General features: G+C 50.4%; 8 protein-coding genes across 8 annotated transcripts; 4 read left to right on the top strand and 4 right to left on the bottom strand.

Annotated features, from left to right (window-relative positions):
• The first annotated feature begins 245 nt into the window (after nucleotides 1–245).
• On the top strand, nucleotides 246–2,492 carry PV10_03977 (uncharacterized protein). Its single transcript, XM_016368491.1, has 2 exons — nucleotides 246–591; nucleotides 649–2,492. Exons 1-2 carry the CDS (start codon nucleotides 543–545, stop codon nucleotides 2,406–2,408), a joined length of 1,809 nt encoding a protein of 602 aa, XP_016224279.1. The 5' UTR covers nucleotides 246–542; the 3' UTR covers nucleotides 2,409–2,492.
• Nucleotides 2,493–2,873: 381 nt separating this feature from the next.
• PV10_03976 (uncharacterized protein) lies at nucleotides 2,874–4,775 on the top strand. Its single transcript, XM_016368490.1, has 3 exons — nucleotides 2,874–3,422; nucleotides 3,488–3,864; nucleotides 3,915–4,775. Exons 1-3 carry the CDS (start codon nucleotides 3,290–3,292, stop codon nucleotides 4,296–4,298), a joined length of 894 nt encoding a protein of 297 aa, XP_016224278.1. The 5' UTR covers nucleotides 2,874–3,289; the 3' UTR covers nucleotides 4,299–4,775.
• Nucleotides 4,776–5,413: 638 nt separating this feature from the next.
• On the top strand, nucleotides 5,414–8,205 carry PV10_03975 (uncharacterized protein). Its single transcript, XM_016368489.1, has 2 exons — nucleotides 5,414–5,828; nucleotides 5,878–8,205. The coding sequence occupies exons 1-2, from the start codon at nucleotides 5,482–5,484 to the stop codon at nucleotides 8,123–8,125; spliced, it is 2,595 nt and encodes an 864-aa protein (XP_016224277.1). The 5' UTR covers nucleotides 5,414–5,481; the 3' UTR covers nucleotides 8,126–8,205.
• A 502-nt stretch (nucleotides 8,206–8,707) lies between these two features.
• Nucleotides 8,708–10,622, bottom strand: PV10_03974 (uncharacterized protein; the record flags this gene model as incomplete). Its single annotated transcript, XM_016368488.1, has 6 exons — nucleotides 8,708–9,056; nucleotides 9,125–9,337; nucleotides 9,394–9,590; nucleotides 9,653–10,317; nucleotides 10,380–10,429; nucleotides 10,498–10,622. The coding sequence occupies 6 exons, from the start codon at nucleotides 10,620–10,622 to the stop codon at nucleotides 8,708–8,710; spliced, it is 1,599 nt and encodes a 532-aa protein (XP_016224276.1).
• Nucleotides 10,623–13,248: 2,626 nt separating this feature from the next.
• Nucleotides 13,249–16,335, bottom strand: PV10_03973 (uncharacterized protein). The gene is made up of 2 exons (XM_016368487.1): nucleotides 15,724–16,335; nucleotides 13,249–15,664 (listed from the first exon to the last, which is right to left on the bottom strand). Exons 1-2 carry the CDS (start codon nucleotides 15,793–15,795, stop codon nucleotides 14,429–14,431), a joined length of 1,308 nt encoding a protein of 435 aa, XP_016224275.1. The 5' UTR covers nucleotides 15,796–16,335; the 3' UTR covers nucleotides 13,249–14,428.
• Nucleotides 16,336–16,406: 71 nt separating this feature from the next.
• PV10_03972 (ATP-dependent Clp protease, ATP-binding subunit ClpX) lies at nucleotides 16,407–18,539 on the bottom strand. Its single transcript, XM_016368486.1, has one exon. It carries the CDS (start codon nucleotides 18,458–18,460, stop codon nucleotides 16,580–16,582), a length of 1,881 nt encoding a protein of 626 aa, XP_016224274.1. The 5' UTR covers nucleotides 18,461–18,539; the 3' UTR covers nucleotides 16,407–16,579.
• A 1,116-nt stretch (nucleotides 18,540–19,655) lies between these two features.
• Nucleotides 19,656–22,585, top strand: PV10_03971 (1,4-alpha-glucan-branching enzyme). The gene is made up of 3 exons (XM_016368485.1): nucleotides 19,656–20,055; nucleotides 20,105–22,101; nucleotides 22,172–22,585. The coding sequence occupies exons 1-3, from the start codon at nucleotides 19,980–19,982 to the stop codon at nucleotides 22,196–22,198; spliced, it is 2,100 nt and encodes a 699-aa protein (XP_016224273.1). The 5' UTR covers nucleotides 19,656–19,979; the 3' UTR covers nucleotides 22,199–22,585.
• On the bottom strand, nucleotides 22,399–23,889 carry PV10_03970 (uncharacterized protein). The gene is made up of 2 exons (XM_016368484.1): nucleotides 23,418–23,889; nucleotides 22,399–23,363 (listed from the first exon to the last, which is right to left on the bottom strand). Exons 1-2 carry the CDS (start codon nucleotides 23,749–23,751, stop codon nucleotides 22,633–22,635), a joined length of 1,065 nt encoding a protein of 354 aa, XP_016224272.1. The 5' UTR covers nucleotides 23,752–23,889; the 3' UTR covers nucleotides 22,399–22,632.
• Nucleotides 23,890–24,932: the final 1,043 nt, after the last annotated feature.

Raw genomic sequence — 24,932 nt, 5'->3', positions numbered from 1 at the left:
AGGGCCCGAGGCCCTCCCTAATCATCAGCCTGTCGGCCTTCGCCTTCCCCTCTCCAGCAACAATGCCCGGGAGGCCCCTCGGCCCCTCCGTCCCCAGCGGCCCCAACCAAACTCCACATGGCCACAACCACCCCTCGCGCCTATCTTCGCCCTCCCGTGGTGACCTTCCATGCCCCATATCATTAGATAAGGTGACCTAACATATGGACATCCACACATCTGTCCATCTAACCTCTGGTGCTTCTGCATCTCCAACCACAGCCCACGCCGCACGACTACAGCCAGGGAACATCCCATCGGATCTGACTCGTCACCACCAAGAGATCAAGGTTACAGCACCTCCACCACAGAACTCTGCCTCTCCTCCCTGTCGCTTTCATTCTCCTCTCAAGTTCTTCCTCCACAACATACACACCTCTGACGAGCACCCAGCTCATCAACTTCTCCCCGCCACCTGGACAAGACAGCATGTCTCTCCCGTAACACATCTTCAACAATAAGCTGTTGTGCTATGGCGAGCTTCACGAGCTCCCTCTGTCGTCATGTCCCCTGGCTGCAGAGCGATGCGGCCTTCGTCCGACTGCTATTATGGTTAGTCTCCTGGTTGACCTCACAAGTGCACCAATATACTGACTAGCCCACCAAAAGACCTGCTCTGGACTTTGATTAGACAGACTTCCCCACGCACGCAGACCAGGTTACGAGACCAATCTCGATACATCTGCCAACGACGACAGTTTCATGATTACTTTGTCACCCACCTCCCGTCCTCCTCGCTACATCCAGACTCTCGCTCTCTCACCGGTCTTGCCCATAAATTCCCCAGGAAAGACACCACCCCTCACACCCCAGATGGCAAATCTGCCCCAGCTGCCCACCCGTCCATCAGTCGAGACACCACCGTCGTCCGCATCCCGCTGAGGAGCGCCAAACATCACTATGGAGTGTCAGTCTCAAGAGGTAGTCGTCCCTACAACGAAGACAACCACCAAGCTGGCATAATTGAGTTGCCTGCCTTTGCGAAGAAACCTCCTCGCTCCGTTGCCTTTGGAAATAAACCAAGAGAAGCCACCTCGGCCGACAACACCAGTGGTGATCCACAGGTCTTTTACTTTGGTGTCTTTGACGGACATGGTGGGGCGGAATGCAGCGACTTCTTGCGAGAACGACTGCATGATTACGTGGAGAAAACCGCCGTCTCTTTTGAACTTCGCTCGAGTATTAAGCCAAAAGGCGTACCCTCTGAAACTACTGGTCCTGCCCCTGGTCAGTACGAAGGAGACCAGGAGAGTGTGAAGCAAAGCAAGAAAGCGCTAGCATCAGTCAAGACTACCAAGGAAGCCCCACAATTAGACAGTCAATCAGGTCAGGACACAGAAGGTCAAAAAGACTCGACCGAATCACAACCTCCAACCCATCCTGGAGACCCAGCTCTGATCCAACATGCAAACGAGGAGAACATAGCCACTCTCGAGAAGAAGCTAGTGCGAAGCTGGAGAGATCTGGTCGGGGGATACTTTCGGAGGTTCAAACCAAGTTATTTTTCTATCTACAACGATTATCAAACCGGGAAAGATGGGGCGGCCTCAGGAGCTGCCATCGAGGAGGTCATGACCTATGCCTTCCTCAAGGCTGACTTTGATTTCGTGGCGGCCCAAGCGGCCAAGCAGTGGGAAACTCGCGACAATACACGAGCGGAGAGGCCCTTGAACGAGGGTGATATCTTGGGTGAACCGTCCAAAGTCGCGCCACATATTGGCGGCGTCAATCGGTTTAAGGGAGGGAGTACTTGCAGTGTTGCTTTGCTATCGACACCTTCACCAGCCCCATTCTGGAATCCCGCCACAACCTCGAGCTTACTGGTTGCGCATGTGGGAGACACCCGGATTTTATTGTGTTCCACCGCATCAGGAGCAGCCGTACCGCTGACCACCAACCATCACCCTTCTTCTCCCGTCGAAAGCACTAGGTTACGACGATATGCTGCCACATTTGTGACGGATTCATTTGGCGAGGAGAGGATATCTGGGTTGGCCAACACGCGTTCTTTTGGAGACATTGCGTCAAAGCGAATTGGTGTTAGTGCAGAGCCAGAGATTAGAAGAGTCGAGCTCGGGGCAGCGGAATATTCCTTTATGGTCCTCATGTCAGACGGGGTATCTGGCACGCTCGAAGATCAAGAAGTGGTGGACATTATCAAAGAGGCCAAGACTCCAGAACAGGCCGCACGAGACGTGGTCAACTTTGCCACAGAAGTCACCTCTGACGGAGACAATGCCACATGTTTGGTGGTACGCATGGGCGGCTGGGAAAGACGCCAGGAGGGTGGACATGGTAGTCTCAGAACGAAGGAGGCTCGAGATTATAAACGTCAGTTGGCATCAGATCCTCGAAGCAGGCGTCAGTGAATGTCGGGTTGTATATAGGGTGGATGGTTGAGAACAATGCACGCGAGGAGGTTAATAGCCGTAGTATAAACACATAGATACCTAAGGAAGATACTTATGTATATGTACTCAGGTGACCTTTGGTGACTTTTGGGGTGCATCAACATTGTCGAGTGAGCTCCTTCCTCCATGAAGGGTTCTGCCCAGACTTCGGCAGACGGAAGCTGAAATCATCCGGCTTCCCTACGGCGTTATGGGAAGGTGCCGAAGATGACAGCCCGCGGAGCACGGATTGACTGGTCCGAGAGCCTCCAAGAGAAACTTCCCAGGGAAACTGCAACTGGTTCCTGAATAATTCTGGGCCCGAGCCCCCTTAGCCCTTCCCTGGAGCCCGACCCAGAGCCCCAGTGGTTCCTGCCTCGCCTACAACTTACTGTTTGCTTCGCCTACAACTTACTGTTTGCAAGGCAGGAATGGCAGTTTAGTAAAAGGTCAGAGGTCAACCTGCACTCGAACTGATTCGACTATAACCACCAGCGTTTGTTGTCCTCAACCACCTCCCATCACATCTTCTCGTCCTCTCATCTTGGATGAATCCCTTCACCCTCATCACACCCTTGATCTTGCATATTCAAATCCATCAAACAACACCAATCCTACCACTGAAACCCAAACCCATCCTCTTCCGAACCCTCCGCCCAATAAATTTTGGCCGTTATCGCGTCTTCCTTATCAATCACCTACGCCAGGTCTAAACTCGCCAACCAGCCTCGATCGTGTCCTGTACCCCTTGCCTCCCATTCTCTATCTTACCAATCGTCAATCCTCAGACGCCTCGGTGCAGTATTCACACGTTGATTCTCTGCGACTGCTGGGTTCACCCGCGTTTACACCTCAAAGCAATGGCGGGAAGCCGGAAGGGAAAAGACACCTTGCTGGCGAATGGTCATGCGAAACTCAACCAGGCGGTGCAACAGATTGAGGAGGACATTTACCAGGAAGAGAACATTTTCTTGTTCCTTCCCAATGTCATTGGTATTCTTCCACCCACTTTGGGCTTGTCCGGGCCAGACCCCATCTAACTGGAGCTCCAACCTCAGGTTATGCGAGAGTCATCCTCGCGATCGCTTCCCTTTACTACATGCCCCTTCACCCACGGACATGTTCCGGGTTATACAGTATCTCCTGCCTCCTCGACGCTGCAGATGGAATTGCCGCCCGTCGGTATAACCAGTCAACCACCTTTGGCGCAGTCTTGGACATGGTCACTGATCGATGTACCACCTCCTGCTTGCTCGTCTTCCTCGCTTCCGCTTTTCCACGCTGGAGCATCATCTTCCAAGGACTCATCAGTCTTGACCTCGCCAGCCATTACATTCACATGTACGCCACCTTGACCATGGGAACCAGTGGGCAGAGTCATAAAAAGGTCGATTCCAGCAGGAGTTGGATTTTGCATCTCTACTATACCAACAGGGTAATATGCACACACATCCATATCCCTTGACCAATACTGACCCGTGGCAGACCGTCCTTTTTGCATTCTGCGCCTTGAACGAACTCTTCTTCATTGCCCTCTACCTTCTCTCTTTCTCCTCTCCACTACTATCCCCTTCTCTTCTTGCCGCGAACAATAGCGGAGTCGTGTCAACCCAGCCAGGCTCTCCTGCCCACCCCAGACCCAGCACCCTGTTTTCCAATCCATGGAGTGCCGGAGCTTTGGAGATGGCTCGTGCGAACAAGATGGACAGCACTGTCCCGTGGATCCTAGCCGGCATTAGCTTCCCAGTCATGGCTGGCAAGCAAGTCATCAACGTCATCCAGTTGATCAAAGCCAGCAAGTGGCTCGGCGAAGGTGATGTGGCCAACAGAAGGAAAGCATTTATTGCCGCGGGCAAGAAGAAGGCCTGAAGACAATAGGCAAGAAAGCCGGAGATTGAGAATTGCATGTTGAGCAGTGCTCAGCGTTCCCAATGAACTCGGTCGGCAGCCCGTGTGCCGACACACGCCGAGAGGAAGAAAGAGCTTCAGGGGACACGGTGCTTGCTCCTCTTCCGGAGATTCAGTCTGACACCGAGGTCATTAATTCACGACCGGGCTGTCACCTGGAGACGTATTCGTCCACGGCGTTCTAGCGTTGGCTTTGACTGTCAGAATAGGCGCAGAGCATGACATTGGTTCGAACGAAGCTTGGAAGCTAGGATTATCTTTCAAGTCTGGCGCCATATGGAGTGAGTGTTTTTCAAGGTATGAAGGTGGCCTCTGGGCAGAGTAGATTGGGCGGTGCCATGGTGTTGCGAACAACTATGGCATTATTAATGTGAAGTATGGTGGTTATGATATGCTCAGTATATTAAACACGATAACATTGTGAACCTTGCCATGAAAGATGAGTTATCTTGACATGACTTGTCTGATAGATGCACATATAAAGACCATTTTGGGCCATGTGAAGAACAGGCGTGTTGATAACATCCCCAATTGTCATCCTGTCCCATCCCTCATCTTTCATCCATCACCGGCATCCTCTTCCATCCTACCATCTTCTGACCCCCTCATCAACCAATAATGATCTTGGGCTCAAAAGTCCGATCCTTTGCAGACCGGTTCCGAAATGCAGAATTATGAGCAAGGGAAAGGTGACGATCATGTAGCACTAATTCAATTGATATATAAGATCTACGGGCAAACCTAGCGTCTAATCCAAGCTTATTTACCTTGGGTATCAGTTCATGATCTGTGAATGTTTCTGTCGAGACACAGAATTGAATAAAGGAGAACTGATGAACCCAGCGACGAAGCACGTCTCATGCTGAATCATAATTCCTCCCACATATCCTTCCTCCGTATATCTATATCGACCCGTCGGCCCAACTTCGGCACATCCCCCCACATTGACACGTGCCACCCACCAACGCGTCTTTCACTTGTGAACGCGTCTTGCACGCGTTCTTCTCCAAATCCATTTACGACAAACGACCACCGACCACCGACTATCGTGCCACCTTCAAATAATTAACCACAAACACAGAGTACGCAGTACTCTGTCATGACACCAGAAGATTAATTCCAACATCCACCACACACAGCAATCATGCCAGATCGACCTCCCTTTGCAGGTCGACCTGCTCAGCCTCCCGGCCCGACTTATCTTCAGTACTCCCCAGATGGAAAGAGATTACTTGTGGCCGGCTGCGCCAACTTTGCCCGATCATTCAGAACCAACGACAATGGAGAGCCAGACATGTTGCCCGAGGTCCACGATGACACCTACGCCATTGCTGCCGGAAATGACTATGCAATCCTCGGTTGTGAGGACGGCACTGTCTGCGAATATGACGTCCCTTCTGGAGATCTGAAACAGATGCTCGTCAGGTCAACCCTGCCCATTCGAGACATTGCTCTTTCAACGGACGAGAAATGGGTTGCTGTATCAAGCGAGTATGCATTGTCTAATTCGGTTCCCGTTCGATATACTCACAAATTATAGTGAACTCGAAGTCAAAATCGTCAACCGACAAGACACTGAACAGATCACCATCCTCCGCGAACACTCCAAGCCTATCAAACATCTCACCTATGACCCTCTAGGCAAATATCTTGCCGCTTCTAGTACCGACGGTGTCATCTACCTATACTCTCTCAGCGGCCCTGAGCCACAGCTCTTTCGGAAGATCGACGGTGTCATCACGCGACTCGAGACTGCCCAGGAGGCCACTTCAAGATGTGTATGGCACCCTGATGGACGAACTTTTGCCTGCGTTACCGCAACCCGTGACATCCAAGTCGTTTCAGTTGAAGATGGGGCACATCAACGGACATTCTCTGGTGCTCACAACAGCGATATCACTTCACTCGCATGGTCATCCAATGGTGCATTGTTAGCAAGCGCCAGTGCCGATGACAAGCTGGTCATCTGGGACACCAAAACTCAAAAGATCCTCAAACAATACAACTACGAGAAAATCCTGAATCTCACTTGGCATCCCGGCAACGAAAACATATTCAACTGGACAAACTCAAATGGCGAGGCGTTCATCATCCCGGAATTCCTCAAAGACGAAGATCATATCAGGTTACTCAAAGGTCCCAAAGCGCGATCTCCGTTCTTCCATGATCCTCTGGACAGCAAGGCTGCTGCAGTCAATGGGCGAGCACCCCATGTCAACGGACATGCCAAACCTCGAGCTGGAACTCCTGACAGTCTGGACCTCCTTCTCGGACCAGATGACGATACAGCAGCGAACGAGAATGAAAATGACTGGATCGAAGACGACGACGGGGCGGGTTATACGAACGGACACGTCAATGGGAATGGCAAGCGATCTGGACACCATCTCGATCCCCTGACTGGCCATCTCCTAAAACGAAATCGACAAGAAATCTGGCAAGCCGAAGTGCACGAGCCGTTCCAGCCAGGTGCCACGCCCTGGCGAGGCAATCGCCGTTACTTGTGTCTCAATTTGATTGGATTTGTCTGGACCGTCGATCAAGACACACACAATACCGTTACCGTCGAATTCTACGACCGTGACATGTACCGAGATTTCCACTTCACTGACCCCTTCCTCTATGACAAGGCCTGTCTGAATGAACACGGAGCTTTGTTTTCGTCTCCTTGTCAAAACGATCAGCCAGCAGTGATTTTCTACCGCCCTCATGAAACATGGACATCCCGTCCCGATTCTCGCATCACACTTCCAGACGGAGAGGAACCAGTCTGTATCGCCTTGAGTACCCGCTATATCGTCGCCGTCACTAACAAAAACTATTGTCGCGTGTGGACTTTGCACGGAACACCAGTGCGGATATGGCGCATGAAGAGCTCCCCTGCAGTAACGTGTGCTGCCTGGGGTGATTACGTTCTTACCGTCGGTAATGGACCCGTGGGCGCCGATGGAGCCACACAGCTTCTATATTCCATCGACAACGTTCGGCTAGACGAAAACCACCAGAACGAAGATATGTTGTCACTCGGCCCGTTGGATCCTGATGCTGGAAATTTCGATGACGAAGATGGAAACACATCTCTCAAAACGGTGTTTTGGAGCGATGTCGGCGACCCGTGTATCTACGACAACGCCGGCGTATTGTTGACACTCTTACATTGGCGGACGCCAGGCCAGGCCAAATGGGTCCCACTTCTCGATACGCGACAACTAGACCGATTGAAAGACGGCAAGAAATCGGAGACCTACTGGCCTGTGGCAGTCGCAGGCGAACGATTCCACTGCATCATCCTCAAAGGTGGTGACAAGACACCCTACTTTCCACGGCCATTACTCACAGAGTTCGACTTCAAGATCCCCGTATGTCGAGCGGTCGACAAATCGGCCAATCAACAAGACGAAGACGGTGATCAAGACATGGCCGCCGAAACCAATGCTGCCGCCGCCGCTCGTCTCGAAGAAGCATACGTACGATCATCCGTTTTATTGGGCCTAGTTGAAGATCTCGTCCAGGGATTAGGCGACCGGGCCAGCCACCGCGAAAAGACCGAAGTCATGAGACGTGAGATCGAAGTAGACAAATTGTTGATCCAGTTATTGATGGTCGAATGTCGCGAAGGCGAAGAACGGGGCATGAAGGCTCTGGAACTAATCCATCTCTTCAAGGACACGAATGGCAAAATGCTCGACTCGGCAGCAAAGGTCGCATCTAGATTTGGTCGTTCGGTTCTGGAAGACAAGATTCGTGATATTGCTGAGAAAAGGCTCATGGGAGTGGAAGACGAGTAATGTCATGGTATGATAGAATGGGATATCATGTGATGTGTGTATGTCTATATATTTATAGGGTCTCTGATGTAGCAAGCGGTTTTGTCCATCAACATCCATCTCCTTAGAATGATTTGGTCACTTCTCTCGTCTTTCTGTTTGACTTCGATCAATCCAAACATTAGATTTCCCCCTTCAAGTGGATTGGATCTCAGTCTATGTGCTCTATCATATAGAAGAGACTGGGGATCAAGGATTTATTGATCCATTGTTTCAGAAGACAACAACCTTCACTTGAACTGAGATACGGAAATGTCATGATTCTTCATATTGAGTAAGATTTGTTTCTTAAACCTCGCTTTTCCCTTCGTCATCCTCAAAATTCTGGATGCCACTCTCTGGTCATCATATAGGGTATTGTATATCCGTCATATCTATTTATTTATCTCATCAACATATCCAACCTCGCTGGCTCCTAAGACCCCTTGCGTTTGTACATAAGGGACTTATCGCTAGGACAGACGTCGTTCAATCATGATATAGAAACAATGCCTTCAGAACTCCAGAACTTGGAATCCTGGGCTCTCAGCACAAATGACTTTTCTAAATCTTCGTTCGCAGATTCTGGGACGCGACAGGCTTGAGATCATCTCCGATCAAAAGCGGTCCTGGTTGATCGTCACTTGGAGGTGGAAGGTTAGTGGCGTTGGCGTTCTTCTCACGGTCGAGTTGTTCAATAGTGGCGTATTCAGAGGTGGCAGGGGTTTCGGAAAGCTTGCGAGCGTTGCGACGACGGCGGATAATGTCATCCACGTATCGAACAATGGCAAGAGCAAGACCAAATGCCAACACGGCACAGGCCACGCTAAACGCTCGTCGGTATCTGGGACGATCGTCCGATCGGAAGATCTGAGCTCCGTAAATACCGGCAATATTGGCACCCATGATGACCCTAAGAGGAAGTCGTTAGATACTGGATAAGACTGGAAGTGGAAGTAGAAGCAAAGAGGTCTCTCTTACATGGCCATTGCGAGTGCTCGTTCTTCCGAATCCGTGCAGGTAAGTGACATCCAGGTAATGTTCAAAGGATGGGAAAAGGTTCCAAAGATTTGAGTCCAGATGACACCAAAATATCGAACACCCCGATTGTTGATCTCGGTGAAGATTCGGTTGAAGATATAACCAAGAAGATGCATGCTCAAGCCAGCAATCACAGTTTCACCTCGTTTGTTACTAGGTAGAGTTAGTCACTGGGCAGTTCTAAAGAACTTGGAGTTGGTTAGACTTACTAATGATCTGACACCCAGCTGAATGCAAAAGAGACTGGGATCTGGCAGAACAGACCGACGGAGGCAAGGGCATTGGAGCTCAAGGCGCCGAAGCCAAAAGAAGTCACAATAGAAGGAGCATAGGTATCGAAGGCGCGCTGAGGTCCGTTGTTGGCCATGGTGATGAACACGTGAGCCCACATTCTCCAGTTGGAAAGCTGAGATTGGAGTGTTAGCTTGGATCAAAAACATGAAACGAAACAAACATGACATGACTTACAGCCTTCTTGAATGCCGGACGACCGATGGTCTTCTTTTTCTTTCCCTTCATTGGGTCATCGATCAAGACACGGGTGTTGAGGATATGAATTTCACGATCTGAGAAGATCTTGACCCGAGGCAAAAACGTGCTATGGGGGTTTTTGAACGAGTCTGGCAGGCAGAAGCCAAGAACAAATCCACACAAGACGGTGAAACCTCCCATGAGGACGAATAGCCAGAACCAACCGGACTTGCCTCCAACGCCTCGCATGTGCAGAATACCAAAGGCAAGGAGTTTTGCGGAAGCCTGACCAAATTGATTGCCAAAGTAGAAGATCATCACTCTCTTGGCGGTCTCCCGTCGAGTGTACCAGGTCGACAGAGTCCAGAGCCCGCCTGGGATGAAGCCGGACTCGGTGATGCCCAGCAACAAGCGAGTGCTGATAAAGGAGGCATAGTTTGTCTGGAAGGCCTGGAACGTGCTGACGGTGCCAAAGAGAAAGAGTTGTAAGGTGAGCCATTTTCCGGGTCCGACACGATACAAGATCATGTTGGAAGGGATCTCAAAGAGGACAATGCCAAGTGAGAGCATCTGTTGCCCAACATTGAACTGGTTCTGTGTAATGCCAATGTCTTCCATGAAGTTATCGGTAATGGCGTTTGCCATGTTGCCACGATCAAGCTCTACAAGAGTCTCGGTCAGCCATAGTCCCATGTCTAGGGGTGATCGGTCGGGTAGTCCTTACGTAGACAAAAGAAGCCCAGGGTCAGGAGGGGCATGATGATGAGATCCAACCTGCGCAGAACGACTTGTCAGGATTCTTCGGCTCAGGGACAGATCTTGGGAACTGCGAATCAACTTACTTGCGCTTGGCCTTTACTTCCTCCTGGTGAGTCCAGTCGGCCACAAGAAGGGGCCCGTCACCATGGTCACTTGGGCCAGCAGAGCTGTCCTCAATATTCACTATCTTTTGGTCGTGGTCGGCCATCTTTGTGGATATTTAGGACGGCTTTTGGTGAAGACAGAGTTGACTCTGAATGTCCCAGCCCAGCAAAGAAGAGCAGAGAGATGGATCTTATAGAGAACCCCATCATGTCCAGGCTTTCTCGCGCCAATCCGTCTTGGATGTAGGCCATTCAGGTTTGCAACTGTGGATTTACTTTACACCTCGGATTTTCCTTAAACCTGGCGGCCAAGTATTGTGACCGCATGGTGGATGTTTTAACGTCGACGCCGAGATCACCTCGTCTTGGTGAGGGTCTGCCATGCCTAGAAGGCCATTAAGAGGGAGTGGCTTCCGAGTGGGAATCTCAATGGCCGGATTGTTTGGTAGACGGAGGCCCAGAGGCGCCCGGGCGGAGCCAAGGCTGACTGCCAAGACGTCCTTGGCATTTCTTGTCCTGATGGCGACATTGATACAATGCATCACGCAATCCTACCATATCGCTTCTCACTCTGGCAAACCCCAAGACACCTCCTGATTCATCAGACCAGTCTCCCGTCATCTAAGCAGGTTACAGACAGAGAGAAAGACCACGTTGGTGTTGGCTATTGGGTCAAAGAAACAGCCTTTGATCGGCCTCGCGAATCCTCCCTCGAGTCATGCTTTCCGAGGCGTCGCTGATATGGTTGGGGCGCGGATCTAGGAGCCCCTAGCACCTCAATGGGTTGAGAAAAATCATCATCATTGCTCTCAAATTGGTATCTTGGCTATCCCGCCGCATCGATCATGTCGTGCTATCTGGCTTTCATGAGAAATCCCACCGACCGGTCGAGACAAAGTCTCTATATCCTAGACTGTTTGGATGGTTTAGAGATCTTTGTCAGAGATGGAACTACATCCCTACGGACATCCTTTTGAAGATCATGGCTATGGTCATCCACCCCTGTCGCTCGCGTGTTCGAGACCATGTCGACCAACTACGGATCTAACTTGGGAATATGGATGCTGTGGACCGGAGAACCCTGGATCTTGAAGTCTCTCCGATCGAGATGAAGCTCAGACAAGAGATTTCCTGTCGATCTAGAGACAAGTTTTCAATTCAAGCGACCCAGGACTCTGCAGTCTGGGTTCAGAAAACACACTGCCCCTCTTGGCACGAGTCTAAGATCCTGGTCGCGCCATCACCATCTCGTAAAGGGGTGGGGGTTTGCTGCTCTGTCACTTGATACATAACACATTCTAGTCGCATGGCGAATTTTCCTGCGCCTGAGTTTGACTGTTCTCGCTCCGTCTCGACCTCGGACAGCCTATTTTATCCTTGATTATTGATCCACCGACTTCGGGTAGCATGAAAAGGAGTTGTTCGTGAGCTTCGACCACATGAATCCAGCAGCCACGGAACACCCAGGTTCACCTTCGGTTGCTCAATTGATAGGTCACCTGTTAGTGGGCCGGAGTGATGATCCCAACCCCAGTGCAGATGTGGTTAAAATCATTCTGTTTTCAATCACTGGCGCCATCATTGCTTTCTTTTTCACTCTAGTCGCTCTTGGAAGTCTTCGAGTTTACCGCCATCCTGAGAGATACCTCCCACCGCAAGTGACGACTCAGCCCAAATTTTCTCGCGCCAAAGGCATCACCCTTGCCATTCTTCACACAATGCCTATTGTCAATTTTGCCCAGCATGGCGAATCTTCAAATCGAGATCGAGATGTCGAACTCCCACAATCGTCAATAGAGGTTGATGATCGGCAGCCCAAGCCATTTGATGCAATTGTGCGGCCAGGTCACGCAAGTAGTCAGGGTGCTAGAATAGAGACGACTGCCTTTGCAAAAGATGACAAGATCTGCGCCTTGTGTATGGAAACCTTCAGTGTTGGACAGAAGGTCCGGTTACTGCGGTGTGATCATTACTTCCATCCTGATTGTATCGATCCCTGGCTTTTGAACATGAGCAGCACTTGTCCATTATGTCGAATTGATCTCGACCATACTTCACCCTTTCAGACAAAACCCGAACCCCATTGATTCTCCCGTCGTCGATATGCATGTCCAACCAATTCCTGCACACCGTGCCAATGGATTCTAGCCTTGAGTGTTCCTCGAGCCTTACCAAGCTAAAAAGACTTCACTCGACTCGAGCTTCGGACAGGTTCAGGATCATCTCTCGGTACCATTGATCCCGTCTGCGAGTCATGGTTTGCCCTGATGGTCATGAGACGCCAGAGATACCACAATCGAACAAGCTCGTGGAAAGCTAAGCTATTCCTTCAGGAAAGGGGCTGAACAACTGCGAAATTTTGCCCTGTGGAGCTTCATGCCGTTCACGCAGAAATGTGTCCAAGCATCGGAGGAAGTGTCACGTTGAAGACGTGTTATGAGATTGCTGTGACAGGGGAAACCCCGGAGATCGGGATCTTGAGCAGAAAATCCAAGGTTCAAAGGTCAGAGTTGATACCTGATTTCATCCAAAACAAACTGTCCCAACCCCAGTGAAGACATTTCCTCCCAAGGACAACCACGATAGCTCCCACACATGAAGTGGACGGATGTTTTGTTCTGTTGGCCCCAAGAGGCAGTAGAAAGCAACGCCTCCCTGCCCTGATTTCTTCTCTTTTGACTAGAGGGTCGATATGTTTCTAGCACAATTATAATGTTGGATGGAGCCGGATTTGGAATTTAGGATTGCCATTTCTTGTCTAATCTCAGCTTCACCAATACAAGAGACCTATTGTGTAGAGTTAGCCAACGTAGGGCATTTCTCTCATCTTCAAATGACGCTTTCCAATCTCTCGATGCAGCCTATCTTATATGCTGCTGATTGCCATGCTATCATCTTATCATCGCTTTACAAGTTCATTACATCTCAATCCACAGCTCCCCAACCACCTTGGTCCGCTCTTGATAAGAATTGTCGTACTCTCCTCTTTATCATGCTGGAAACATAATTATCCCACTTCTGCTTCCTCCGCTCGAGTCTCATTCTTTGATGCTGCAGTTTGTGCATGCGAATCATGAGCTGGGATGTAAACCACCGCTGTAGAAGATGGTGGTGCTGCCCGGCAAGGCGGCGAATGTGGATAACTCTGGAGCTTTGGGCACGTGGATGATTTCGACTTTCGCCCCCATGGGCAGCATCCTGAACCCTCTTCCTCCTTAATGCCATCCGATGGTCGCGCTGCAAGAACTTTTGACGCGTGCGATCGTCTAGGTGCTTGAAACGTTGTGCCCAGACCCTTATCCTCTCCTTTCTCCGCGCTCGCAACAGATGATACCGGAACCTGGACTGAACAAATCGTATCTCGTTGACATGGACGAGGATAGAGCCGCATCTCACCACGGAGGCGTGCCCCATTTCGCACATGTTCGTTAGATATCTAAGAAAGAAAATGTTCTGGGATATGAAACTCTGAGTCGATGATTGAAGTTGACAAATAAGAGCTGTGGTCAGCTGCTGGCTCCTGGTTCTATCTCGGGTGAAGGAACATAGAGACATAGGAATGAAGTATCGATATTTAGCAAGGAGAAGGCCGCTGGAAGTGCGTTGTTGGAGTCGCCGGTGACTATCTATACAATGTTTGACATGGTTTCTTGCACCAAGGCAGGGATTTGACAATTGTCGTGGTGGCTTTTGGCGGTTTGCGAGTTGCCGTGTGTACGAGGTGGACCTTCTTTGGACTTTGTGGACTGTGGGCAAAGACCAGGAATCAAAGCTCCTTTCTGTCGCCATGTGTCACAAAATTGTTCGCCTTTTCATGTTGGATTGTGTCTCATGGTCCTGATAATGAAGCAATAATGACAGGCAGATGTTCAAGTTACTAGACAAGAAACCAAATCGCATCTGTACTTTTTCAAGACTTTGTCTTGTCCATTTGAGGAGGCTTCAGGTGAATAAGGACAATCAAGGTGACGGCTAACATTGCAGTGCCTCCGATGGTGTATGCTTTCTCACGGCCTGCCCACCAAAAGAGAGTGCAAAACAGCAGGGGTCCCAAGGCACGCCCAAATTGGCCCCAACTTCGCAAAGAGCCCAAGACCTTTCCCCTGTTGGTGGCTTTGGCTTCAAAACTGCCCAGGCTGTTCAGACCAGTGACCACGGTTGCAGAAGTGACAGCCAGCAAAGTACCTGCGCCATACAAGCCAGTGGATGTGTTGACGCGTGCAAGCAGGAAGAAGGCGAGAGTGCACGATATCACACCAACCTTGACCACAGTCACAGGAGGTAATCTTCGGACAACGGAGCCTTGCAAAAGGGAAGCCACCAAGCCAACAAATCCGAGAAGTCGTCCATTTAGTTTGGACGGAGAGGGATGATCGGGGTAAAGGACCGAGGTGATCAGGAATGGGAGGGAAAATTCCATGCCGGAGAACGGGAGAAGGAACAAGAAATGAACGATATTGAGTAGTATAGGGTTGTTGGTGTGGGTGAGCGGCTTCGACATGGAGTGCTTGGACTTGGCTTCGACCTCTCTTTCCTTTGGTCTCGTTTCGGGAAGCTGTCCGTAGAGATAGACCGTCTCGACAACGATGAGAAACAGGGAGAATCCAGCTGCGGTGGCAAAGGGATTGGCGGCAAAAGTGGTGATGTTTGAAAGAGCGGCTCCAAGGGCAGGGCCAAAGGTGAAAGCGATACTGAAGCAGGCTCCCACCAAAGCCATTGTCGACCCGCGTTGTTCGTCTGTGCTGATGTCGGTGGCGATGGCAGTAGCTAACTGAACATTTCCTTCGCTTAGACCACCCACAACACGACTCAGGAGGAAGGTGCGGAAGTCGACAGCAATCGTCCACAAGGCGACGCTTGCAATGTTTCCGCACATGCTCCAGAGCAATGCTTTCCGCCTGCCATATTTGTCCGAGGCTGCGCCGATGATGGGGCTCGCAATGGCTTGTAGCAGGGAGAAAAGCGAGCCCAATGCTCCTCCCAAAAGAACGATGTCATATTTTTCATTGATTGGAACAGCAAAGGACTTTTTGTAGGCGTTGAGGTAGTGCAGGATTGAGTTAAGGACGGAAGAAGGGTGCGTCTCAAGGCCTCGATAGAATGCGAGGAGGGAGGGGAACAGGGGGAGAATAAATGTGAAGGAGATCTTGTCAACGTTAGTCGATTCCATTCCATTCGAAGATGCTGGGTCATGACGGCACATACCAAGTCTAGGAGCAGGGAGATAAACAAGACGCGCAGGATCTTCTTGCGCTGTTGAGGTCCGACGGGTTCCATGTCGCTCGGTTGAATACGAATATGTTACCTACGCTGGTTCTGAATCTAAGGAATGCCAGCGAAAGTGGACGGTTCCGAAGAGTGTTGATATACCGAAGGGTAAGGACATATAATGTCAAGAAGGATACTGTGTCCAAACGGAGACAAATAAAAATATAAATGTCAAAGTTGACGAGGGCGAACCAGCGCCCTGAAGTCTCGCTTCGCTAAGCCAACCACAAGCAAGGCAATGCAAACTGAGAATAAGCGACAAGCTGAAATGGATCGAAGTGCAAGAGACTAAGGTGCTAATAGGAGTAGCATCTTGATCGTGTCGTGTACGTACTCAGAGAGGAAATTTGACGACAGCTAAAGTGAGGGCGTTGAGGAATTGGTGGTTGCAGTCGAGGAATGTTTCCGGATTGGGAAAATTGCGGAGGAAGGAGTGGGGGACGAGTCTGGCCAGTCTGAGACTTGAGACTTGAGAATTGAGAATTCAGAATTGAATGAAACCACAAACATACAGTATACTGTCCTCGGAGGTGTTTGAAGATGTTGGATCTACTATGAACTTATGGTCACACGGTCGTGGAAGTAGATTTCGTGTCCAAACAGACCAAAAGGGAAAACTTGCTCACATACTTGTATTTTACTTGGGATTCTCACGTGGTGAGGGGTGGTGGCCTCGGCCCCTTTTCCATCAGCCTCACTTCTAGACGGAAAGCGTTTCTTGTTGATCCCACATTCAATTATTAACATCCATGTCATTCGCAAGTACAACAATCATATCGTCGTATATCTGTTCTCAACCACCAGAGCCAGAGGCAGACATGGTGGTCTTGATCCTCCAATCCTCAAAACTGCCCGCCCCAGGCCCATCACTCCCTGCACCTCCTCCGCCTCTCTTCTTGACCTTGTCCTCCCAATCTCCTTCCTCTTGGGCAATTAGGGCATGGAACTTGCCTCCTTGGCCTCGACCAAAATAGACTGCTCCTTCTTCCCTCTTGGCCACCTTCTCCGTCACCAGGACGTATTTGACGCTGCTGCCCGGTACTTCGAACATGGCATCCCCAAGAATGGTCTCCAGCTCGGTCCGTAGAGCCCGGGCCCCCGTTCCCATGGCTAATGCATTCGAGGCGACCACGTGTAATGCAGGGGTGGTGAAGCGGAGCTCGATTCCCGAGAGAGAGAAGAGTGTTATATATTGTGCTTGCAACGAGTTTCGTGGTTCCGTGAGAATGCGGAGCAGAAGCGAGTGGGTCAGAGCAGATAGCGCCGTGGTTGTGGGAATTCGACCGATGAGTTCAGGGATAAAACCATAGGATTGGAGATCTGCTGGTGTGACCAAGTCCAGAGGATTGAAATAATTCGGTTCTGGAGCCTGCCCGTCGACGCTGGGTGATTCCGGTGCTGAGGACGGCGTAAAGAATGGAAGATGCTTTTTGTATAGCTGTTCTTCTTGTGACCCAGGTAAGATAGGTACTGGTGCCGCCATGGTAGACTTTTGGTCTCGGCTGTACGACGATACATTGGAGCTGGATCGAACGCTGGCCCCAAAGCCGATGCTGCCTTTGGTCAATCGGTCCATTATGTGTTTCTGCAGACCGACGAATGCCCCACTGAAGATGAACAAGATGTTATCGGTCCGAATATTGTAGACCTCACCTTTGGCCGGTGATGGGGACGGCGGAGACGGTGAGCCAGACGAGAAGCCCTGTCCTAAGGGGCTATTTGTAGGATAAGTCTGTGACTGGCCACCTGCGCGAGGAGCGTTGCGTTCTGGCTTGGCTTGGATCTGAATTGTTGTTCCCTCGATGATCTTGAGAAGGGCCTGCTGAACGCCCTCTCCCGACACGTCTTTCCCATGGCTGACTTTGGCGGTAGCAATCTTGTCAATCTCGTCCAAACAGATGATGCCGCGTTCAGCACGTTCGACGTCGTAGTTGGCGGCCGCAAGCAACCTGTGCACGCAGACCTCCGCATCTTCTCCTATATAGCCCGCTTGTGTAAATGGAGTGCAGTCAGACATGGAGAAGGGGACTGAGAGCACGCGGGCCAGGGTCTTGGCCATCAAGGTCTTGCCAACGCCGCTAGGGCCAAGGAGGAGGATGTTGGATTTATCGAGGGTCAGCGGTGAGGTATCGACTAAGACTGGACTGGAATGACTATGCTGGCCACTTGGTGGCGAGTGTGTATGAATACGGACAGTCGCCTGTTGACCGGGAAATTCGGACTCGACAGGATGTCGTTCTCGACGTTCTCGTTGTGCTAGCAGATCCGCCTCTTCCTCATCTCTGCGCTGTAGCTCTTGTATGCGCTGGTAGTGGTTGAATACAGCCACACTCAAGACTTTTTTGGCCCGTTCTTGACCCACGACGAACTGGTCAAGATGCTGCTTGAGCATTTTGGGAGTCAGGCGAGGGGTGCCAAAGACATGGTTACCACCCAATGGACCAGAGGTTGGTTGACCCGGCTCATAACTACCGGTAAAGGGTTGGTTGGCAAAGTCGGAGCGATGGAATTGGGACGAGGACCAAGTGGTGGGCGTGGTCGATAGCCTGCGTCGTCGGCTCAAGGCAATGTAGCATGACCTGACGCTGCGGGGAATGGTAGCAGCTATCCGCCCACCGCTATCGAGAGCAGGACAAAGATAAGCTGGGATGGACGGGGTGATGAGGGTCTGCATCTTGGGCGAGCAATTTTGAGAAGACTTCTATGCACTGGTTATATCATAGCATAGTCGCGGTGATGGGGCAAGGTTGATTAGATGTGGTGGTGACTGTTCTGCGATTGATATGAGAAGCGTACTTGGGGTCAGCCCGTCGATTGAGTCATCTCTGAATATGGGTTAGCGTAAAGCATACCACTACTTAGCTGCGGAGTTGCTTTGGCGTCTCATGCTGCTTTACATATTGCAGGTCCTACCAATATGACTTGTGACTGCCTCATCTTATCAAAATATACGTAGCGAGTAGCAGCTGCAACTAACGCTAAGTCGCTTACTGAGCTCGAGAAATCACTCCTATACACTCTCTTTAGCCTCCAGGGCACTCTCTCCAGCGCAGTCTCTCCAGCGCACTCCGAGATCACTCGGATAAATTCAGAGAGTTATTCAACCTACTCCGCTTCGCTCCATAGGTCTATCGTTGCTGTTATATTAATGGCCTTCCCTCACTTGCCTCCTCTGCTATAGATCTGGTTGGCTCGTGGTGATTACGCAGGCAATGAGTTTGTTTAGCAAGAGCTGACCGTGGTTATCCTTGAGTTGCGAAAGTGAAATGAAGATTTGGAAGGCAAATGGAATAACAAGTACTCTTGCTCTACTGGCATGACTGTGTAGGTACCTACCTTTACCTACTACCTACTCCGTACCTACCTAGGTAGGTATGTATTTTTGCTCGTCGGTTGCATCTTCCCCATTCTGTAAATGTGTCACTGCCTTTTCTCTGCAACGACGATCCGATCTTGTGGTTGGGGAAGAATCTCTCAGCCACCAATCAGACTCTATCACCACAGAGGATTTCCCACCACTTATATGTTGGCTTCATCCCATCATAGGCTTAGCTTCGGAAAAACATACGGAATGGCGGGCTGCCCGGCCCTTTTCCTAGACAGAGGGGTAGATCTGGGCGGCTTGAAGCACCTGTGGAGGTACTCTGCTCCCTAGTTACTCTACGGAGTAGGTAGATACCTACCTCTAGACAGCCGCCCCCTCGGCCTATCTCCAGGCACTGTGGCACTTCAATGCTACCCTCAGGAGACATTTCCTGGCCACCCTGATCTAAACAGATTGCCCCTCCAATCGTTACCCACAAGGCGCCACATTCCCTCCCCTCGTGCCCTCCTAGCCTAAACCCTTGGACTCAACCCTCTTGGAAACGCTCCATCCAAGCTCCTAAGCGCTCCTATGGAAGCTTCCCCACGTCCCATCGACGTCACCAGAACGTAAATTGTTGGTGCTGCATCTCATCTTCATTTCGCCGAAGACATGTGTGCAGCGGGCTTCGTAAACGCCTCATACCTGACCGTTGTCTGAGCTCCAGCTTTTCAAAACATCTCAATCTTGTACACTTTGACATATAATTTCCTCTAATTCTCCCCATCACACCTGAAATACTTGCCCCAAACTGTCATTGATTCAGACATAGGCTGCAGTGCCATCTTTCCACACCCTGCTCCCGGTGCACCCTCCCAGCTGTCAGAACATGTCTCTCAACCAAGCTTCTGAAAACTCCCTTTCAGCAGCTCCTGCCGGCCAGGACACTGCACCAGATGGCACAGGTTCGCAATCAATCACCAATTTCTTCAGACTTCGCTAACCATTTCCCAGGCGTCGTACAGCTAGATCCCTGGCTATCTCCATTCAAAGACGCTCTCAAGTCCCGTTTTGCAAAAGCTCAACAATGGATCAAGACAATCGACGACACAGAAGGCGGACTGGAGAAGTTCAGTCGCGGATATGAAAAGTTTGGCTTTACATTCGCTCCCAATGGAGACATCGCCTACCGAGAATGGGCTCCAAATGCACAACAAGCCTCCCTCATCGGTGAATTCAATAACTGGAATCGAGAGGCAACCCCGTTGACTAAAAACGCATTTGGCGTCTGGGAGATCACGCTTCCAGCTAGAGATGGAGTTCCAGCTATTGCTCACAACACAAAACTTAAAGTCTCCTTCGTCCTCCCCAGCGGTGAACGCATTGAGCGGATACCAGCCTGGATCAAAAGAGTCACCCAAGAATTGAGCGTCTCGCCTGTATACGATGCCGTTCTCTGGAACCCACCACAGTCAGAACGTTACCAGTTCAAGAACCCTCGCCCTCCCTATCCCAAAAGCGTCCGCATCTACGAAGCCCACGTTGGTATCTCCTCACCCGAGCTCAAAGTCGCCACATACAAAGAATTTACCCAGAACATGCTCCCAAGAATCAAATATCTGGGCTACAACGTCATCCAGCTCATGGCTATCATGGAGCACGCATACTACGCCAGTTTTGGCTATCAAGTCAATTCCTTCTTTGCTGCAAGCTCCCGATACGGCTCTCCTGAGGATCTGAAAGAACTCATTGACACCGCTCATGGCCTTGGCATCACCGTGTTATTGGATGTGGTGCATTCCCACGCCAGCAAAAATACCCTCGATGGTCTCAACATGTTCGATGGTAGCGACCATCTTTACTTCCACGAAGGCGCAAAGGGAAGACACGAACTTTGGGATTCGAGACTTTTCAATTACGGCCATCACGAAGTTCTGCGATTTCTCCTTTCAAACCTTCGCTTCTGGATGGAGGAGTATCAATTTGACGGCTTCCGATTCGACGGCGTCACTTCGATGCTCTACACCCATCACGGCATTGGGACTGGCTTCTCCGGAGGCTACCATGAATACTTTGGGCCTTCCGTCGATGAAGATGGTATCGTCTATCTAATGCTGGCCAATGAAATGCTCCACAACATTTATCCAAATTGTATCACTATCGCCGAAGATGTGTCGGGAATGCCCGCACTTTGTCTGAAGCTGTCACTCGGCGGAGTTGGCTTCGACTACAGATTGGCCATGGCCGTCCCCGACATGTACATCAAGCTGCTCAAGGAAAAGTCGGATGAGGATTGGGACATTGGCAACATTGCATTTACCCTTACAAATAGACGACATGGTGAGAAAACCATTGCATACGCCGAGTCTCACGATCAGGCACTGGTCGGCGATAAATCTCTGATGATGTGGCTCGCCGATGCCGAGATGTACACCCATATGTCCACGCTGACCGAATTTACACCCACCATCGAGCGCGCCCTGGCTCTTCACAAAATGATTCGCCTGGTGACCCATGGTCTGGGTGGCGAAGGATACCTCAATTTCGAAGGCAACGAGTTTGGCCATCCCGAATGGCTCGACTTTCCTCGTGCAGGAAACGACAACTCATTCTGGTACGCCCGGCGCCAACTCAACTTGACAGAAGACCATCTCCTCCGCTACAAGTTTCTTAACGAGTTCGACCGTGGGATGCAATGGTTGGAGGAGAAGTACGGCTGGCTCCATTCACCCCAAGCCTATATATCACTGAAGAACGAGCAAGACAAGGTCCTTGTTTTTGAAAGGGCAGGTCTGTTGTGGATCTTCAACTTTAGCCCAACCCAGTCTTTCACCGACTACCGAGTCGGCGTCGAGCAAGGAGGAGTATACAAGATTGTGCTCGACACCGATGCTCCCGAGTATGGTGGTCTGGGACGCAATGCCAAGGACACGAGGTTTTTCACCACTGACATGCCGTGGAACAATCGCAAGAACTTTACCCAAGTCTACATTCCAACCAGAACTGCTTTGGTAAGTCAAATCTTGGTTTCATCCCCATCCACAGCGCATTAGACACCATCGTGCTAACTTAATTTCCCAGATTCTCGCCCTCGAAAGCACTATCTGATTTAATCACATTCGACGTAATTACTTGACGAAGGAATGGATCGCGGAGTATATTGTATCGTTTAAGTCAGGGTAGTACTTGAGAATTATCGGTGGCCTTGAGGAAGTTTGGATTTTGTCGATGAAGTTTAAACCCAGCAATTTTAACGACAACGCAAGCGGTGTTCAAAAGTCCAGATTAATGCATCAAGTTCATCGCCAGCCGTATCACGTATGATTGCGTGCATAGCTATTGCACTTGACAGTTCCTAGAATCGTCGCGTATAACAATACTGCCCAAAATACCCACCCACGGTGCGGCGACGGTCAACTAGGACGGAAGGAAATGGTAATAGGCTATCCTGAGTCAGAGATATCTGGTAATATAGTAGAGTACATTAGTTGTGAGAGGAGGGTATCGCTACAGTGGTGTTTGTTTCGTTCATCAACTCGTGATCATTGTCCGCATTCGCCTCCTTTCCTGGACAACCCCCTCGAAATATTCCACTCCTCTCGACAGACCCTCATGGCGAGGCCTGGAACGAGATCCTGGTCCTTTTCCTTGTTCCCCCATCTCGCCTTTCCTAATAACCAATCTGTCAACGTTACCACCTTATTGGTTTTGTCAAACCCGTTGCTTTCATCTGCGTGCTCGATGGTGTGGCTCGCAATGCGTCCGCGTGAGTCGAACGTGAAGATGAACAATCCAGAGAAGCTGTCGGATTTATTGATATTGAGGATAGGAGAGTCGCCACCTAAGAGTTTTGATAGCCCACTGTTGATCTGAGTGGTAGAGGACGAAGATCTGGCGCTTGCCGTAGACTCTGAAGGCGGTTGAGGGCCGGTGCCATTTCCACTGGCTTTCGGCTCAGTTTTCCACCGAACAACGAGTTTCTCCTCACTCAAGTCGGACTCATCGACTGCCTCGGCAGGAACAGCGTATGCATAGCCAGTTCGGACAATCTTTTCTGAGAGTATTTGAAGCTTGACATTGCCGACAATAGGCACACATCCCCATGCCACAGGTGCGGTCCAAAGGGCCGCTCGATACGCGACTCTTCCCTTGACTGCAGGAAGATGTGGGTGCGTCGAAGGGAATAGATGTAGAGAAATGGCCGGTGACAGAATTTCTTGTGGTAGAGGAGATGTCAAGATATTAGGAAGAAGCGGCGACAACGTTCGTAGGGCTACATCAATACGGTCAGTCAATGACTAGGTGAAGGCAGCTCTTGCTTGCATACTCTTGCCTAGCTTGATCAACCTCTCATCAGGAGGTTTGTGGTCATTATTTCCATTCCCGACAGGGCCTTCTGTATTTCCAAGCAAATCATCTGCGGGGCCGAGACGTGGGGAGGACGAGGTGAACCAAAGTTCGGAAATCGGTTCTGGTCTCACTTGAGCAAGGTGTCTCTTTGTGAGGACCTGGCGTGGGTAGATGTTACTGCTAGCTGATGTAGCCCTATGTCTCTGCTGGACAAAGTTGCCAGTGATTTGGCGATTGACAAGACCACATCTTGCAGGAAAGCCAGCAGCAGTGGTGGTGGGAGGCAGCTTGCGCATTGGCCTGAAGGTCATCTGGCGTCAATCACCATTCTTGATTGGAGGTGGAGGAAAGGCAGACAGGACCAGGGGTGTATTGAAAGACACTATGCCTCCAGAATTGGTGGTGAGTGGAAGTTGAGCGTCTGATGGAACGAACAAGCAAATATCCAGTGACAATTGAGATGTTGTCAGAGGATGTCAGAGGATGTCGTTCGGAGAATCGGAGAAATGATGCCAGGTAGTTGTTCCGGAGGAAGGTTCGAGGAGTGACAGAAGTGACGCTTGTTGTTCTAAAGTGTTGCCGTAGAATATCCGCATGCCAAGATAATACGGTGAAGGCTTCTTCTCCTTTTTACATTTCATTCCACCCCGCCCTTTGATATGTCAATAATACTCCGTAGGTTGTTTTCTTTCCTCTGCTTCTGTCACCCTCCACCTCTCGACTACCCATGTACGTAGTAGGCAAGCCATTTTGAAGCTACTTTTGTTCCAACCAATCATGCGGCGCCCAATGAAATGTGCATTGCCCTCATGATTTACACAGTTGTGAGTGTGAGTTCCTAAAATAAGTCTACACATGGCGTCGTTCACTACTTCTCGTTTGAGCCGCCTCATGACGCCATACGCCATTGCCTAGGAGTATTTGAAAGGGCCAATCGCGATGGCCATGACACTAACATCTCATCCGAGCAAGACATGTCGCTCATGGCTCATGGTTGGCAGCGGACAGCAGGAATGCCACCCATAGCCTCCCACGTCGTGGTCATTGTGGTCGTCGCTGCTGAGGTCGACGTTTCTTTCCCCCACAACATCAATTGTAGGGATGTGATTGCGATTAGTCGTGACACAACACTCTTATACTCACACACCTTCTCTACGGAGTAGGTGGACAGTTCTGTCTTCCTGCTTTCGAGTCTGACCTGCGGATCTGGTGGTTCGCGACTTTTAGCTATGCCGGCCTTTGACTATTCATCCACCCTACAAGGCTTCAATTCAATTCAGCTGAAGGGCTCGAAGCCACCATCAGTAAGTTTATGCCCAGCCATACCACCTAATGTCAAATGCCTATCTCATCGTCAACCGGCTGGAGGAGGCGATAAGGCAATCCAGCATATGCATCCACCGATACAATCGTGGCCGTTCTCTGACTCCCAGCCTCCTCATCCATGAGTCATGTAGCTAACCTTCTCATAGACAACTTGACAGTCCAAAAG

The sequence above is a fragment of the Exophiala mesophila genome (assembly GCF_000836275.1).
Source record: "Exophiala mesophila strain CBS 40295 unplaced genomic scaffold supercont1.3, whole genome shotgun sequence".
NCBI classification, from domain to species: domain Eukaryota; kingdom Fungi; phylum Ascomycota; class Eurotiomycetes; order Chaetothyriales; family Herpotrichiellaceae; genus Exophiala; species Exophiala mesophila.
This window is presented reverse-complemented; position numbering and strand designations above follow the sequence as displayed.

Bases quoted from the DNA above. Each gene is read 5' to 3' on its own strand.
- PV10_03977 (XM_016368491.1), top strand. From the start codon at position 543: ATGTCCCCTGGCTGCAGAGCGATGCGGCCTTCGTCCGACTGCTATTAT. The intron at 592-648 runs GTTAGTCTCCTG...GCCCACCAAAAG, and splicing joins TTCGTCCGACTGCTATTATG to ACCTGCTCTGGACTTTGATT.
- PV10_03976 (XM_016368490.1), top strand. From the start codon at position 3,290: ATGGCGGGAAGCCGGAAGGGAAAAGACACCTTGCTGGCGAATGGTCAT. The intron at 3,423-3,487 runs GTATTCTTCCAC...CTCCAACCTCAG, and splicing joins GTTCCTTCCCAATGTCATTG to GTTATGCGAGAGTCATCCTC. The intron at 3,865-3,914 runs GTAATATGCACA...GACCCGTGGCAG, and splicing joins ATCTCTACTATACCAACAGG to ACCGTCCTTTTTGCATTCTG.
- PV10_03975 (XM_016368489.1), top strand. From the start codon at position 5,482: ATGCCAGATCGACCTCCCTTTGCAGGTCGACCTGCTCAGCCTCCCGGC. The intron at 5,829-5,877 runs GTATGCATTGTC...CACAAATTATAG, and splicing joins TGGGTTGCTGTATCAAGCGA to TGAACTCGAAGTCAAAATCG.
- PV10_03973 (XM_016368487.1), bottom strand. From the start codon at position 15,795: ATGGAACCCGTCGGACCTCAACAGCGCAAGAAGATCCTGCGCGTCTTG. The intron at 15,665-15,723 runs GTATGTGCCGTC...AACGTTGACAAG, and splicing joins TCTCCCTGCTCCTAGACTTG to ATCTCCTTCACATTTATTCT.
- PV10_03972 (XM_016368486.1), bottom strand. From the start codon at position 18,460: ATGCAGACCCTCATCACCCCGTCCATCCCAGCTTATCTTTGTCCTGCT.
- PV10_03971 (XM_016368485.1), top strand. From the start codon at position 19,980: ATGTCTCTCAACCAAGCTTCTGAAAACTCCCTTTCAGCAGCTCCTGCC. The intron at 20,056-20,104 runs GTTCGCAATCAA...ACCATTTCCCAG, and splicing joins CACTGCACCAGATGGCACAG to GCGTCGTACAGCTAGATCCC. The intron at 22,102-22,171 runs GTAAGTCAAATC...TTAATTTCCCAG, and splicing joins TTCCAACCAGAACTGCTTTG to ATTCTCGCCCTCGAAAGCAC.
- PV10_03970 (XM_016368484.1), bottom strand. From the start codon at position 23,751: ATGACCTTCAGGCCAATGCGCAAGCTGCCTCCCACCACCACTGCTGCT. The intron at 23,364-23,417 runs GTATGCAAGCAA...GTATTGATGTAG, and splicing joins GTTGATCAAGCTAGGCAAGA to CCCTACGAACGTTGTCGCCG.